The 17,939-nt window shown below is 36.7% G+C and overlaps 1 protein-coding gene across 1 annotated transcript in view; it reads left to right on the forward strand.

The window, feature by feature from the left end:
- The window catches only part of LOC129447294 (USP6 N-terminal-like protein), a 32,015-nt gene that overhangs the window by 6,343 nt on the left and 7,733 nt on the right, over window positions 1-17,939 (forward strand). The window contains exons 2-11 of the mRNA XM_073859225.1: window positions 4,639-4,712; window positions 6,703-6,788; window positions 7,527-7,566; window positions 8,259-8,339; window positions 8,848-8,955; window positions 10,844-10,953; window positions 12,490-12,538; window positions 12,620-12,740; window positions 14,599-14,702; window positions 16,507-16,559. Of these exons, the coding sequence (XP_073715326.1) occupies window positions 4,647-4,712; window positions 6,703-6,788; window positions 7,527-7,566; window positions 8,259-8,339; window positions 8,848-8,955; window positions 10,844-10,953; window positions 12,490-12,538; window positions 12,620-12,740; window positions 14,599-14,702; window positions 16,507-16,559 (818 nt within the window). The 5' untranslated portion in view covers window positions 4,639-4,646. The remainder of the gene's footprint in view (window positions 1-4,638; window positions 4,713-6,702; window positions 6,789-7,526; window positions 7,567-8,258; window positions 8,340-8,847; window positions 8,956-10,843; window positions 10,954-12,489; window positions 12,539-12,619; window positions 12,741-14,598; window positions 14,703-16,506; window positions 16,560-17,939) is intronic.

Here is a 17,939-nt window from a genome sequence, read left to right on the forward strand (position 1 = left end):
TGAGTGACGGTTGAACAGCCACTGCTGTCATTGAAGTCGACCTAGGCGGGCGTGGTTTCAGCAACCAATCACCTCAACTTCACCCACGTCCCGCCTTTTTACCCATTTTCAGATATCAGGGAGTGATGCGCAATGACGCGCGGCCAAGATGGCGATGGCAGGCACCGCCTACTTTAAGCTTTAAAAACGATCTTTAGAAACCTATGCGTGACGTCACGGACACTACGTCCATCTTTTTTTATATGGTAGGGATGTAACGATTCAACCGTGTGTCCCATTAAAAATGCCTGTCTGAAATCGATTCTGAATCGCAAGGCTGCGATACTTTGTTTCATGCACAGCTTGTGCCTGCACTACGGCATTTGGTCAGTAGGAAGTCCTTATCAATCTAAAATCATAACGAGTCGGAGTCGTTTATAACGTGCATTTAAAAAAGCCACACTCGTTAAACAAAATCATTTAAAATATTCTTTATTATCATGAAAATACCTGAAACAATTTGAAGAACAGTGATATAAATATTCATGTAGACATTTCCTGGAATAGCATTCGTAATGCTACTTCTTCTGTGGCACAAAGGGAGTTTCTGCACGGGAGTGCCCCTGGTGTTCGGATGTGCCTGGATTTCACCGTAATTCATTCAAATTCATTCATTGAGAAAACGCGCATTTGCACGGTTAATCATTACATCTCTAGTCTATGGGTTTCAGCAACCAGTCACCTCAGCTTCACCCACGTCCCGCCTTTTTACCCATTTTCGGATATCCGCGAGTGATGCACGGTGGCACCGCCTACTTTAAGCTTCAAAAACAATCTTCAGAAACCTATGGGTGACGTCACGGACACTACGTCCATCTTTTTTTACGGTCTATGGTTTGACTTCATACGGCGCCACGCAGACAGATGGCGGATAACATCAAAATACCCCGAGAGTGACTCAAAAGCATACAGAGCAGTTGACTCTCTTTCTGTCTTGGTCCTCCAACCAAACATTTAAAGAATCAAGGTGACCTGTAAATGCAGATCCATTGCAGTTTTGCGATATATTCCTTTTTCAATTTGCCTGGAAAACCACCTGAGTAGATTGTAACTTTTTTGCGATGTAATGGAGTTACATCCATTGGCCACATTTTTAATTCATCATTTCAATATGTGTAATTTGAAGGCTAATGGAGACGCAGCTATAGTCAGTAGTGTTGTTACACCCTTTCCAAGTTGGAAATGATACATGCAATTTATCCATCCCTCTTAATGTTAGAAAAACCATAAAGAAATAAGTAATGAAACCAGCAGAATGTAAATTCCTTTCTGGAGGGACAGTTCTGATGGTGTAGACTCTTAACTCATTGGTCTGTATGAAATGCTTGCTCATCATTATTGTCCTCAGTCAGCCATCCCTCCATTCCCCCGAAAGGGGGATGGTACCCATACACAGAGCAACAGCAAACCACAGATTTTCTTTTTCATTTAGTTTTCCCTGACTATGCTAGAGAAGCAGATAATTTCCACATGTGACCACAATGCATTCCTTGTGACATTGAGCTTTTAAATGTTTAAAAGTGCTTTAAAAATATTGATTCCTTACTGTCATCTTTCCTATACTGAATGGGATATTTGTCCCACCTGGGACATCTGCCATGGTCTTGTTTGCACTTTAGATTCTCTGTAGAGTAAAATATTTCTTGTTCAGGTGTCATGTTCCTCACAGGACATGCAGATGTTTTGAAGGATTTAGCACGTATTTTGATGAAAGATCTGCTACTATTCAACTAAAAAGCTGTCCCCCGGTTTTATAGACAATGCTAGTCTTAGACCAAAACACATGTTTGAGCTGTCTCAATTGAAAATAACTTGCACAGACAGATCTTAAAATATGTCAGTGTTATTGCTTTGTCTCAGGATACACACCAGTGTTGTCTTTATCTAAGGCATGTTTATGAAAGATGCTTAAACATCTTAAAAGATTCTTTAAAAAAATCAAGATAATTTACTCACCACCATGTCATCCATGTTGATGTCTTTCTTTGTTCAGTCAAGAAGAAATTCTGTTTTTGAGGAAAACACTCCAGGATCCTTCTCATTTTAATGGACCCAAACACGTAACAGTTTTAATGCAGTTTAAAATTGCAGTTTCAACGGAGTTTCAAAGGACTCTAAACGATCCCAAACGAGGCATAAGGGTCTTATCTAGCGAAACGATTGTCATTTTTGACACGAAAAATAAAAAATATGCACTTTTAAACCACAACTTCTCATCTATCTCCGGTCATGTGACGTGCCAGCGCGACGCAATATGTCATCACATCAAGAGGTCACGAAGGACGTATGCGAAACTACGCCCCAGTGTTTACAAGTGTGGAGAAAGAGGACCGTTTCGACATTGTTGTATGTGGAATGATACTAATTAGTCTTTGTGTCATTTTATTGTTTAAAATGGTCGGCAAATGTGACCTTTCCACGGCATTACGCAATTACGTGAGGTTGCGCTGGCGTGTCACAGGACCGGAGATAGATGAGAAGTTGTGGTTTACGTGCATATTTTTTATTTTTCTTGTCAAAAATGACAATCGTTTCGCTAGATAAGACCCTTATGCGTCGTTTGGGATCACTTAGAATCCTTTGAAACTCCGTTGAAACTGCAATTTTTAACTGTTACGTGTTGGGGTCCATTAAGTTCCGTGAGAAAAATCCTGGAATGTTTTCCTCAAAAAACATAATTTCTTCTCAACTGAACAAAGAAAGACATCAACATTTTGGATGACATGGTGGTGAGTAAATTATCTGTTTGTTTTTTTTTAGAAAATTGATTAATCCTTTAATTGAAACAAAGTCCTGGTATAGTCCTGGCTTTAGCTAAGCCTTGTCTGTGAAACCAGGCCTGTATTTTACTACTTTAGTCTAAACTTCACAGTTTGCACAGCACATACAGATGTTTGTGAACCTGTCAAGAACATCACATAATATGGTTCTACACAGATATTACACAGGTTCTACTTGGGTAATGTTTAGCACTAATAATGGTTCCCCTGTGATTACAAGTCAGTCAACCACTTTAAGTGCTATTAGCACCATTTTTTAGAGTGTATATTCATTTAACATACAGTGTAATATATATGGGGCCCATTGAGGAGATCATATAATGATATTTGGCAAGTAGACATTGTTCTGTTGGAGTTTCGGATTGACAATGACAACATTCAGGGTTATAAATCAAGGGTTTTATTAAAGATTGTACTCTAATCCCTTTGCTGTATGTTATAAATCAGGTGTTTTATCCAAGATTGTACTCTAATCCATTTGCTGTATGCTGCAAAGGATGCATTTGGCAATTCTCTTCTTCCTAAGAAAAATGATTTCTTGTCACCTCTTTTATCCCCAAGGAAATTATGGATCAAGCTGTCTGTCAGACTGATCCAGGATTGTTTTGTCATCTTGGTTTCAGGACCAAACCAATAGATCCAGATTTCTGATCTGTCTAAAGAGCTCTTGTGTACTGTATGTGTGTGTTAAAAATAATTAAATTATATATAAACTAATAAATAACCATATTGTATTTTGTCCAGATTAGGGCTGGACGATAAATCGCTTCTTATATGAGAACTAGGATAGTGTTGTAACCTTCATGTTTGTTTTGTAGTGTTTCTAGTTTCTTGTTTTTGATTGGAGCTTTAAAAGACAAACGACTATTGATTGGCAGACAGGCAGACAGATAGGTACTTTATTGATCCCCAGTGGGAAATTGAGGTGCATTGGCAGCTATGCAGAATCACAGGAAAGTACTCACAGACTATCGGCAATAACCTATAAATATACAATAAACATAAAAAGACTATTATAAAAACATACAGTGCACTTCTTATACAATATAATAGTATACAGAATGTATGTTTGGCCTTTATTTTTTGGCAGGAAATAATCTTCAACACATGATTTATGGATCTGGTGTGTCACAGTGGACGATTTCTATATTTTACAACAGATTCTGCAGACACAGAGCTTTCTTTCAGATATCTAAAGCCTGGCGGGAACCTTGCTTTGATTATCTTGTTCCCAGGGGGATAATGTTTCAGAGACACTTGAGGCCTTCATAAAACCAAATGGATCTTTAAATCATTAATAAGCGAGCTCAGGTTGCTCTGTTTCAAGATACCTGATTTTGGGAAAGCTGATGACCCTACTGAAAAATCCAGCATAAGCTGGTGAGCTAGTTTTAGCTGGTCTCCAGCTTGGTTTTAGCTGGTTTTGCTGGTGTATGAAGCTGGTTTTGCTGGTGTAGCAAGCTGGTCTAGCTGTGTTTTGGACTGGAAGACCTGCTGGCCCACCAGCATGACCAGCTTTGTCAGGCTTGCAGGACCAGCGTAAACCACCTTAAACCAGCTACCAGCTTATGCTGGTCTTAGCTGGATTTTTCAGTAGGGGAGATTAATATGTTGCATTCAAATGTGCAAAAACTCAGATGGGATCATAAGACCTCCATTGGTTTTACAGTCTGTTTTTGTTTTGTTCTCTGTTGTCAGTCTACTAACTTTTCCTTCAGATTATTCCTGACATTTTTCTTCTTTTTATTATCTTCTTTTTATTTTTATTATCTTTATTATTATCTTTCTGTTACTAATACTCTGTGTGCTTTATTTGTAGATATTGACATGAAGAAGGACATAGAGGTGCTGATAGCAGAGGAACGTGCTGAGATCATCTCTAAGTATAATAAGGTAAATTATCTAACCCTAGATGTACCCTAGCAATGTGCAGATATCCACTAAAAAAGGACTTATAGTATTTACTATAGGAAATATTCAGAATATTATTCCGGTTTGTTGTTTAATGGATTCAAGTAATGAGAAATCATGCAAGGAATTTGTATGATGGAATTGTTATTATCCGACTGTTACCGGGTCCAAGCCTCCACTCATTTTAATAGAGGATATTATTTCAACAGTTTATGTATATGAGCACTATTTATTCATATTACACATTTAAGCGAAAATTTTATACACCGCAGTCTCCAGCCTCACTGAATTACAGACAGCAATATATTAATCATTCATATAAAAAAATCCATGTCCATGAGTCAATTTTTGGTCATCTCAGATTTTGTAACGAAGATAAAAATGAGTATCTGGTGTTTTTGGTAGTTTTACAATATGATACAAGTGCATATTAGCATGATTTTTTTGTTGCTTTTGAGATCACAATCGGGTGGGAAAGATTTCATGTGCTAGGATATTTATATCTGACTCATCATGACTTCCCCCATACCTCTTACACACTAATTGGAAATTGGGGGAATACCCCTAATGCCCCCATCATGGTGGTTGAAAGAGGACAGCAGAGCAACAGCCATCCCTCGGGGAATCAATCCATACCAACTGGAAAAGCTTTTAAACATCATCTGTTGTGAACTTAGACAGGGTGAACATTTAGTTAATTCAAGTTTAATGCATCAAATTTTGCCATCTTATTTACACTAAGCTCACATGTAGAGTTATTCTGCAATAGCTTAGTAAAAGAAATGCTATTCAAATTCAAATGACAGGCTAATTGAGACATATTTAAGATGTATTTTTACTGTGTCTGTCTGTAGTTAATTCTAAAAACACAAAATCAGAAATAAGTCTCTTTTATTTGGCTAGGTCTTAGCTTTACAGTTTTTATTTTACATAAACAGACAAGGCATATTGACATGTGTCTGGAGTCTTTATATCAACAAAATAATTTTTTAATTAATCATTTGCTAAAATAATTCTCAATAGAGTTTCATCCCGGTTTATGTGGGTTTTATGCCTGCTACCTGGCTAATGTAGAAAAATGTAGGGCATTATACTGGTAAAAGACCTCGAGCGAGGACACATTTTCATGGCACCTGTAATGCTAATGCAATGTCAGAGTACTGCATACATGGTTGTGGTTTAAACCCATGGTTCATTGCACCTTCAAAACAGACATCTTAACCTTCAAAACAGACATTGAGAACCCTGACATCTGGACGAAGTCTCTCATACCTGGTCATTTTGTGTTATAACACGCATTTTCTTTTATAGCACAATATTATACACTCTTAAGGGGGTCGCACACTGGACGCGGAGCTCAGCGCCGCGTTGAGTCGCGTCTTTGAAAATTTTGGAGGTATTGACACCGGAAGTGCACATTAAATAGCGCAATCTTAGTCTGATAGTGTCTACTTCAAAATGCTAAATATATGTTAGCAGCCAATGCTAATCGTTAATGTTTTGGGACAAATAAGATGTTATTTAATGTTAAACTATGTGAGTGGCGCTCTGTGGCGCAACAGGGATTTAAGCAACTTCCTGAGTCATAGCTGGGCACCGCGGACAGGCACCACCTGTCGGCGGCGGTGTGCGTATACTCATAGAAAACAATGTGTTTGATTTTTTTTTTTGAACGGCGTGGCGCTGAGCTGGCCGTCCGGTGTGCGACCCCCTTTAAGAGTCAAAATGATGATTATGTACCTGCTCAGTCAAGACAAAAGTATAGTCTCATTCAGAACTTCTTATTAAAATAAAACTAGCTGAACTGTTGAACCTTTACTAAACTGCACATTGTTTCTGTTTACAGTAGATAAAGCACTTTTATTTGTAGAGCACTTTTCACAATACTTATACTTTTAAAGCAGTTTTACAGAAAATGCATGAATTAAGTGACTCGTTGACTAATTTGTAAATGTTTGCTTGTGTGTTTCAGGGTCGAGAGGCAGATGTTCAAATCGATCCTTGGGAAGATGCAGATTATAGCATATATCGAGTCACAGATCGCTTTGGATTTCTTCAGTAAGTCCTGCCTAAAACCCACAATGGCTCTCTATTAATTACATTTCTTGTAGAATGTATCAGTATGGCTATCTAGAGACTGTTGACACATGCTTTTGTTCATTTGAACATTTTTAATACTAAATTAAAGGCTCTCTAAGCGAATAATGTGCGACGTCACTTCCTGTTGATGTCTGAACTGTTTTCAAACAAACGGAGCGTAGCTAACGCCTCCCCCTCCCTCTCCCGTCCGTGCTTTCATGAACGCGCCCACCCCCAAATCCTTCTTGTCGTTTATTGGCTGGAACACTTTGTTATGTTTTGTTGTGCTAGGTTTGGCCACTATGTTGATATTGCCGTTTGTCGAGCCTGAGCTGTCTACAGAGATCGCGTTTTTTTACAGTTTGATCAGCGGACAGGCAGCAAGCAGATAGTGAGGAGATGTTTGCTGTATGTAACAAAAAATGTTTTATGGTCTAAAACGCGTCAATTCGCTTAGAGCGTCTTTAAATAATTATTAAAAGCATGCCAAAACTATCCAGAATAAAAGAAAATACAACCCACATTGAGTTCATGCACAGCACAGGTAGGTTTAACGTGGTTTGTGGCGTGAAATATTATCTTAATGAATATGTTACAGTGTTTACCTAATATGATAATCATGTTTTGTAGCATGTTAGGTCAACACTTAACATAAAATCTTTGTTATGTAATCTGAGTGAGAGGCGTGACAGGTTGCAAATTTTGTTTTTCCCACAGTGAAGAGGAACTGCCCACACCAAGTGCACTTGAAGAGAAGGTAATGTGAAGTACTATACTATATACGCAAGACTGTGTTGCATTTGCAGTATTGCTTAGGGTTTATTTGTATTATGAACACTGAACAAATTATGTTTTGTAAAGCTAAGAAATACACACATAAACATTAAAAAGCAAAAATCACTCACTGAATTACACAAGTAAGGAGCTGTTGCTTAAGTGACTGTTTTGTAAGGGGAATATTCTGACCTTCGATATGCAGTTTGTACACAAGCCTGTATGGCATAAACAGCTGGGCTGTCTAGAGGTGTTTTCCCATGTGACAGTCACAGCATGAAGGTGGCTGATTCATTTCCCAGCTGACACTTTTGCACAGTTGTGTTGTGGCACATAAAGGTTAAAGACTATAGGGGGAAAGAAGAAAAACTCTCTTTATAACAGATGTAAATAGCAGGATGCTTGTCCTCCATCTAATCCCAGAGTACAACTTTCTCAAATGAGGAATGAAGCATTACTTCCTTATGCCAAACCACAGAAGGGCAATTTGTGTCAGGTAGCGGATATTTATATTAGCCTTGAGTTCTCTGTTGATAAGACTCTTGAGAATTTTAGGCATGTGTAATATTCAGTAAATACTACTGATGTCATTCTTCTGTTCATATTTTATTTAATAAAAAAAAATGCAATTCGTTCCTAATTGCAAGTCGTTCCTCATTGTTTGTCTGTATGCAGCAAAAGCAGGTGGAGATTGAGAGGGTACAGAAATGGCTGAAGATGTCGAAAAACTGGAACAAGTACAGAAACAGTGAACGGGTGAGGTTTCAATTCGCTCATATACTGGCTGCAGCATGCACACAGAGCAAATCTGTTACAGAACTTATTTGAGTAAACATTTATCTTAAAATGACATTAATTAAGAGTAAATTTTGGGTTGTATATTGTTGTTAATGTTACAATAGAACTGTAGCCCTGATGTTTGATACTTCCAAGGGTTTATGCAAGTTGTGCACTATGCTCTTTTTTCATACACTTCTAGTAACTTTTATGCCATTTAGGTTATATTTTATTAGTCCATTGCATTACTTTGGAACTGAACCCATGAGCTTGGGCAATGCAACAGTTTTATGCTATACCACTGAGCATCTAAACACTGTAAGAAGAAATATCCTTCTTTCACGTGTTAGGCAGAGATGTTGTCCACTTTATTAACAAGGACATGGTTTCTGTATCTGATTTTGATTATAATGCTCCAAGGATAAAAACACTTATGTTGAAAACATACACACCCACACATTTTCACAGTCTCTGTTTCTTTGTGCAGATGTTTAAAAGGGTGTATAAAGGCATTCCACTACAGCTGAGAGGGCAGGCCTGGGCCCTTCTCCTGGATGTTGAGAAAGTGAAGAACGACAATGTAGGAAAATATGAGGTACAAGAATGGAAACACAAATGCACACACATACGAGCTCGACAGTTTTAACCCCAGCCTATGTGTACGGCGTCGTCATGACTACAGTCGTGACTTGTTACTGGCCCGAGACCGGTTGTTTGGTGAGAGTGGGATTACTGGTGTTTTTGTAAATCTATTTCGAAGGGATTAGAGTGTGATCTGAAAACAAGCAGATGGCTGATACAAATCATAGCAAGAGATTGAAGAACAAAACCTGACAGGCAAATAAACCACCAGAGCTATTGAGGAAACAAAACAACCAGGAAGTTTTGTTGTCCTCCACTGTCAAATTTGACCAGTGTGACCCTTGCTTTGAACTAGGGTGGCTACTAATGGATCAAAAAAAAAATTTTTTTTTTAATGTTCAACTCTCACCCCCTAAATGTGATAGAATATCAATAAAAACACACTGTGCAAAATTTGGAATTGTTCCTACAATATCTAGAGGTTGCTCAAGGCCTTTGAATATTTCCAAAATCACATATTTTTGCAAAAACTGTACCATTTAAAAACGCACAACACACGTAAAACTTGCTTTTTGGAGGGTAACTTTGTTCCAGTTATTTCAGTCTCTTTTGATCCGAGTAACCATATAGCGGACTTGCTTCAGCCATTGTCTCAGTGTATATTGTCTATTGTGCTTCATTCACATTTCATTCAAAGCTTTCTTGCTAGAAAGACATATCACAACTAAAACAGGAGTTTTAATTGCATGGAACATGGTCAAATCAGTCCATTACTGACATAAGTATATATTATTAAACAATTATACATGCTAGCACAAAGTATGTCATAATATGCGAATGTGTTAAACTTCAAAGGTCTTGAGCAACCTCTAAATATTAATTAATATTGAAAACATTTTGCACAATTTTTTATTTATTTATTCAAACATATTGGTAGGGTGAGAGCATGAACTTTTAAAAGTTAAAAAATAAAGACCACCCTAGTGTCTACTATGGAGAACCCAGAGTACCGCTTTAAAATAAAGGGAGAAATCAATGTAATGATTAAAACATACAAATTTTAAAAAAATAAATCTATTTTAAATTGACAAATTAATAGATATATTTTAAATGGTTTAATATAACAATAAAAAAATTATTTGCTACACAATGTTTAATTCATGTTTTAAAATGTAGATAAAACAATAAAAAGTATATTCATACATTTTAAATGCACATTTCACATCACGATTTAATAAAGCATTTGGCAAATGCTTTTCTCTTTATTAATTGCCAATTGCTTTTCATTGCCGTTTTGCCTAATGCTTTTCTTTATTCGTTTGTCATTTGGGTTAAAGAATGTCATTGTAAAGTACACACATGGGAGCAACAAATCAACTTTTAAGTCCGTTTTAAGATACACCCCCTTTTTAACACAACAGAGCCAGCTTTAATTTAGGCTTTTGTCAGTCAGACTGTTGACTACTTTTCTTAATTCAGTTCAGTTCATATTTATTTGTATAGCACTTTTCACAATGCATTTTGTTTCAATCTGCTTTACAGAAAATGCATGTTTCTGTCAGGAAAAATAAACATTATATTGTTTTTCAGTTAGCAAAATTTATGAATATATTTATCATATTTGACCGTTTTTCTATGATGATCCAGAGCTCATGCTATTTGAAGTCATCATAGACAAAGTTTCAAAAACTATTATGGTTATACAGTAGAAACAATAAATGTAGTAATTATGGTATGTGGTGAAAACTTTGATTAGCGTGGTACATTTTTATAAGAGCATTTACTGTAAGTGATGTTTGACTTGTAAAGTTATCTTCTTGCAATGCAAAGTTATGTAACAATGTGTCTCTGTAGTAATTTTGATTGAACTTTTTTATGGATGTGGTTTGTTTGATTGACAGAAAATGAAGATGCAAGCCCAGTTGTACTCCACAGAAATCAAACAGATTGACCTAGACATCAACAGGACCTTTCGAAACCACATTATGTTTATGGATAGATTCGGTGTGAAGTAAGTAACACAATCATACATGTTAATGCTGTATGATAGGATATCTTCAGGCTGTGAGTGCTTTATTTGCATGCTAAAATAAATTCAGTGCCAACATTTGTTTTTTACAGCTACAGTATTACTTTAAAACATTGCTTATATCTCTTCAGATCTCCGTTCTCCCTTGCGTGCAATATGAAATGCTTATATTGCTGCTTGTTGATTTAACACAAGCACACTGTAATATTCAGGCTTCTTAACAGCTCCGCTTGGTTTCATTTCCTGTGGGAGAGAAATGATGAACTTTTACTTATGAATTGATTTGTTTTTATGAAGTTGTATTATTAAAGCTTTTAAAGTTTCACATCACAGTAATGATTCATAAATCATCTGTCCGAGTCGAATAATGTCTGTCTAAACCTCAGCTTTTAACCAGCCGCCCACTTCCACTGTCCACATTTACTTTATATGCATTTTATTGTCTTTCCGTTAAAGGGTGTTTATGTAACTATGAAATAAAATACCTGATAATATGAAATAGAGACATGTTTATGGTTGAAAATACCATACTGTAACATGGACAATTAACTCATTCACCACCAGCCTTTTTTAAAAAGTTGCCCGCCAGCATTTTTTGTGATTTTTTTTTAACAAGTTTCACAAACTGCCTTCCTGAAAAATTTTCTTCTATAAATATATAAACATACAATATATTTAAAATGAAAGAACAGACCCTTTGTTTTTAAACAAACAAACAAATAAACAAAACGGAAGAAGTTTAAAATCATCCTATTTTCATTTATTCTCTTTTTATAACCTGTGAAATATGGGTAGGTTTCTTCAAAAATTCCAAATTTTGAGCAAAAATAATATAATTTTTTAAAGAACTTTTGGTAAAGATCAGATTCAGAACGAATCATACACAGAGTTTACAATATTGGAGCTGATGCTTCAGTTTTGTATAAATTAAGTAAGAGCACCACCTAGTGGATAATAGCGTAATTAAAGAATACCGTAAAAACTTGTCAGGAAAGCGTCATTGGCAGGGAAATGATTTTTCTTAGTTGACTAGATAACTTGTCAATGGCACAGAAAGAGTAAATATCTTAAACGAAAGTACTTCATTATGGTCTGTTAAACCTAAATGTTTTGATGATTTTGCAATATCTCCTTGGTTCCTCTTGTAATGTAATACGAGCACTGATTTAATTTTGCATTTATATTTGAAATTCTCCCAGTAGGCCAAAATGGGGATGATGTCATTGAGGATTTAATAGATTGCAGGCCTTACAGATTCAAGTGGAAAGTGTTGCTCATCTGAATGGTGTCTGTCTTTACTACTCACACATGAAGGGCGGGGTTCAACTTTAATTTAAAGAAACAATCTTCAAATTATTTTGGGATCATTGTGGAAAAATATGATGTTTTCTTCTTCTTTGCGGTGTGGCGTTTAGTATGGAATGCGAGAGTGGTGTTTTCTGGTAGTTTATCTTGTGATGTAAGTCTGATATTTTGTTCTCTTCTTCTCATTTGCTTCTGTTATTTTTTGATTTACAGGCAGCAATCTTTATTCCATGTGCTTTCTGCATACTCTGTTTACAACACGGTAAGAATCAAGTTATATCCACGCTCCAGTCCACCAAAAGTTGGTTACATAATCGCTGACTAAGTATGTTTTTGTCCACAGGAAGTGAGTTACTGCCAGGGCATGAGTCAGATTGCTGCCATTCTTTTAATGTTCATGAACGAAGAAGATGCATTCTGGGCTCTGTCACAGCTTTTAACCAATCAGAAACATGCTATGCATGGTGAGCCTTATTTTGTTAATTTTTGTATTTTAAGTGTTGCTATCATTTCCATGATATTTAACATTTCAGGATACATGATCTTTGTCCAATGTCCAAAAGTAGAGACAGTGCAGCATCACAGGTGAAACATTGATGAAGGGGCTTAATGGTCTAGGGTTTATAAAGTTAATTTTCTAAGACACTATTCTTTTTTTTTTGCATATACGCATTAGAGAATAAAGACTTTTTAGTGAAAAAACAAGTGCAAACATGCATAGGGCCAGATTTACTAACAGTTTGCGCCAGCGCAAACCATTATTTTGGCATTAAATAACTACTGTCGGGATTTACTAAAGACGCGCAGTGGATAATTAGCACTGAAAGGTGTGGTCTAGTTATTTTTGCACCAATTGAGCTTATTGCTTATGCATTTCTAGGGGGTTCCCTTTCAGACCCAAAATTTATGGGAAGAGAATATTGAAATGATTCACGCAACGCGATTTACTAATGTTTGCGCGTGTGATATTACTGGTATTTGCGCCGAAAAAAAAGCATGTCTTAAATCATTTTGCGCTTGACATGGCTGCAATTGTTGCTGAGAGGCATCAGAGAGCACGTGGTACAAGCAGAGGATTTTTTTTAATATGTAACAGTTTATTTGAAATGCCAGAGTAACATATTATATAAAAATATTGTTTGCCAAGCCATGTTATATTTTGTTTGCTGGAGGAAATTAAAGGGGCAGTGAATTTGTCGATTTTATTGTTTTATACTTTTGTCTGGTGTCTACTTATGATGTTCGCGTGGTTTTTACATTCAAAAACTTAAAAAGCAATAAGTAATACGCTATTTTGTAACATGGATTAGTGGCTCTCTGGAGAAAAGCTTCGTTTGAAGGGGCGGGTCGCATTGAAAACCTGGACGTAAACGCCCAGTGCTATGATTGGACAGCTTCATTTCCTGTCATTACATGTGGGGAAATGTTTTAAAAACATTAATGTGTAAAAATAGCAGCTGAACACACATATGTTTGAGCCAGATTTTGGGTGATTCTGGGTGCTAAAGATGATACATATAAAAGACAATACATATAGTAAAGTACAAACAAAACTTTAAACTTTTGGCAATCTTTAAAAACATGTTTACTTATTGTTGAGACACACGTGTGTCACGCACAGCTGTGGGCGGGGTCTACAAAAGTGGTCGTTGTATTTGGCTTTGGGGAGGTGCTTCAATTCTACTTTGACGTCATATTTTTCAGAATTCCTCACTCGGTCGTTATACTGGCTTGGTGCCAAAAACTGTTATATTTCAGTAGCACGGACGTTTTCAGTTCTGAAACTTGCAGGATGTTCATTTAAGTATGATGACCTCTTATATAACAAATTATCAAGTTAAAATTGAGTATTTGATTCACCGCTCCTTTAAAGAGGACTCACTAGGAGAGGTCACACAATAGTAGGTGTTTCAAAACTTTTATGTCCTCCTGTTCTTTTCAGTGTACTATGGCTTCGTTAGTTAGGATTTCACACCCTAAATTTTCAGCTGAGATGTCCATGGTGCTGAACTCAAGCAAATCAGGTGGTAGTAGATCACCAGCACCTGCAGGAGCATCAGCTCTGCTTATTTGCGACCCTGAACAAATTTGCGCTGCTCTTAGTTGATTGCGTTGGTCAGCTGTTGCGCATGTGTTATTTAATTTGTGCATTTTTAGTAAAGAAACCCGGAGATATTACCACTCTCGTCTGTGCTTTTTGAAATTGCTTTTGCACTTATTTGCCCCGTTTAGTAAATCTGTCCGAAATTGTTAAAGAATATCACACAGGTGTTGATTCATCTCTTGCTGATATAGTACTTTCACATTTCTAATCCATTAAAGGTTTCTACATACCTGGATTTCCCAAACTTCAGCGGTTCCAGAACCACCATGACCAGATTCTCTCCAAACTTTTACCCAAACTCAAGAAGCATTTGGATAAGATTGTTAAGCAGATGCAAGACTGCAAAATCTAACTTATAGTTACCTATGCTTAGAAACCTGGGGCCAGTTGCACCAGCTGTATGTAAGTCACAATTTAGCCGTAAAATAACACTTAGTTACATTGTATGCACTACTAAATATTTTTGTGTTGCACCATTAAACTTTAGTTACCCATCAAACAGTTTTTGGTTTGACGACTATTAGGGGTTGTGCACACCAAAGCTTTAAAACGCAGCTGAAAATGCCCGGAGGACGCGGAATGCCAGCTGTTTTTCAGCTGAGCGCCAACTTTCTTCAGCTGAGCCCTTTGGTTGCTGTGATACTTTCGCTTTCTTTATCAGTTGTTGTACGATGCCGTTTGGTTGTTGTGATATTTGTCCCGCCCCTCCTCCACTGTGATTGGATAGCCGTATGAGAACTGACATTGACGAGCTGAGGTTTTCACCCAAAGTTGAATATTTGTGGAGAAGAGTGCGGAAAAAAGGTTGATCGCCGTCTTTCAGCAAAACGCTAGCTGCTGACTTTTTTGAAAAACACAGAGGCTGCATCCGAAACCACATACTGTACAGTAGATACTGAATGAGATGAGGTACCTACTTACTGACGTTAAAACAGTAGGTACTGTATAGTATGAATCCCGGTAGTATGAATGTGATACATCTGCCATGTTGATACATCACCCGATATACGTCGTCATCACGTCATGTCATACCAGCGCGAAACCGGCCGCATCGCTGCTTTCACCTCTTGTTCTTCATTGCATAACTCCGCTCCCAGGGCATCATGGGATAGTGAAGTGTCCATCGTATGCACGCTGCAAAATCTAGCCGGAAGTAGTAGGTCATCCGGGTACTTTTCGCATACTGTTTTTGGAATACTATGTATTCGGACATACTACTCGCCTTGCCTATCTGCTTTTCGCCTACTATATAGTATGGAAATAGGTTGTTTCGGATGCAGCAAGAGCTTCCATTGGAAACAATAGGAAATGATTGAAAACATATGCCGGCTGCGGGCGTCAAAGCTTTGGTGGCAGCCCAAATTTAGCCTTGTTTTTGCCAAAAATGCTTGTTGGGTAGAGCATAACACTACGTAGAAACTAAATATTTACAAAAGCATCCGATCAGGAGTAACGGTTGGAATAAAATGTCAAAATCATAAGCTTTTTTTACTTAACAGACTTCAATCGTTTATATGACATATCTTAAAAGAGAGAACCTTAAACAGCGCATGCACACCACTTCGTGCATCAGTCCATGCTGTGCATGTAAAAAAAATCATAACTCATAAACAAATGTGGTTTCTTGTATCAGTATTTATTTATTTATTGATCTTATTCATTTAAAATACCTTTTTAAAACTAAAATACAGCTTCATCATATTATTCAATTATATATTTATATTACATCTGTAGTAGAATAGCATTAAATGTAAACATGTTTTAACAGTTACTGTGTTAAGCAAATAATTTCTTTAAATAAACTGTAATTTTCAACACAATTTCTGCTAATAAATGTAAAGGATGCTATTGGATAATGAAGGACATACGTCATATTATAACTTACCGGAGAGTTTACAGCCTTCTAGCTACGTTCTGCCTTGAGAAGAGGTGGTGCAAACAAATTAATTACAGTTACAAATTAGCTAGTAGTTACTAAGCCTCTAGTGTGGACATTACAGTCCAGTTTAAGCAAGAACTTACAGATGGCTGGTGCAACCCACCCTGATGTATATCAGTTTCTTTAATGTTTCTCATCTGTCTTCCCTGCACTATTGTGATTTTTGTGATCCATTTAGGATAAAGAGCAGATGTCTAGTGGAATTTACAGCACTAAATGGTTCCTCCAGTGTTTCATTGACAGAGTAAGTATTTACGCATTGCATAATTTCATAATTTACACTTTGAATTATGCTGTAAACACTCTTACCAATGTCACAAATACATTATGTAATCAGCGATTACAAGGTAGCTAGGAATGCATGCCAAATCACATGCAAAGCTCTCCGGTGGCCTCCTGTGGCATTTTGAATGTATCTGGTGAGTTGGCTGTTAGGATTATAACTGTGATTGTGTTTCACCATTGAGGCGCAAAGATATAAACCCTTCTAAATTTGCAAAATTGGATTCAGGCCAAGCCTGACAGCCAGTTCATACAGTAGATCTACTCAGACCTGTTGAAATAAAAGGTTGTGTCTTAAAGGGATAGTTCACTTTTCTGTCATCATTTACTCATCCTCGTGTTGTTGTTAACCTGTATGAATGATTGTTTTCTGCTGAACACAAAAGAAGATATTTTAAGGCAACACTAAGGAGTTTTTGCTCTTTGCTCCCCCTACAGGTTAGAAGCGTAATTGTTCATTACCACTGTCGTAAATACTGCAGCATAGCTGGCTCTGATTGGATTGTAGGTCTGCCGTAAAGCAAGTTTTTGTACTTTTCACTCAAACTACATGACCACTACCCGACGGTTGGAAACTTCTTTAGTGCGGTTTTGGCTGATAGAGGGCTGCAAAGCGAATGTAAAAGTGCCATTCACTCTGTTTTGAGTGGATGAACCACTGAAACTTTTTTGGAAATGTTATTTTAAGGTAAAAAAAAAACTCTTTGGTGTTGCTTTAATAAATGATGGTTAACACACAGCGGATAGTGACCATTGACTTTCATGGTAGGAAAAACATATTTTGGAAGTATTGTGATAAATGATGAAGAAAATATTTTGATAAATGATGGTAAGCACACAGTTGATGATACCATTAAATTCCATCATATTTTTTATTCCTGGTATGGAAGTCTATGGTCACTATCTGCTGTGTGTTCACCATCATTTAACAAAATATCTTTTTTTGTGTTCATCAGAAAAAAGAAATTCATACAGGTTTAGAACAACATGAGAATAACTAAATGATCACAGAATTTTTATTTTAATGTGAACTATCCCTTTAAGTGGACATTCAGGTTTATACAGCAGTTATACAGTTGTGTATGTCTGTGTCTACACCAGATAATAGATAACCTTAATACCACATTAATTCTTTATTGAGTTAATTTAATCCTCTGTCTTCACATCTCTCCACACACTGCAAAAATTCCTTGTTGCATTAAAATTTTTAAGTTGAATCTACTTGAATTTACAATTAATTTCAACGTTCTTGACTGGTGAGGAGTTGCTGTAAATTATAGAAATAAAGTTGAATTAGCTTAAGTTATTTCAAATTATTTTTTGTGATTTATAGCGGCT

Source organism: Misgurnus anguillicaudatus, chromosome 21, assembly GCF_027580225.2.
Source record: "Misgurnus anguillicaudatus chromosome 21, ASM2758022v2, whole genome shotgun sequence".
NCBI classification, from domain to species: domain Eukaryota; kingdom Metazoa; phylum Chordata; class Actinopteri; order Cypriniformes; family Cobitidae; genus Misgurnus; species Misgurnus anguillicaudatus.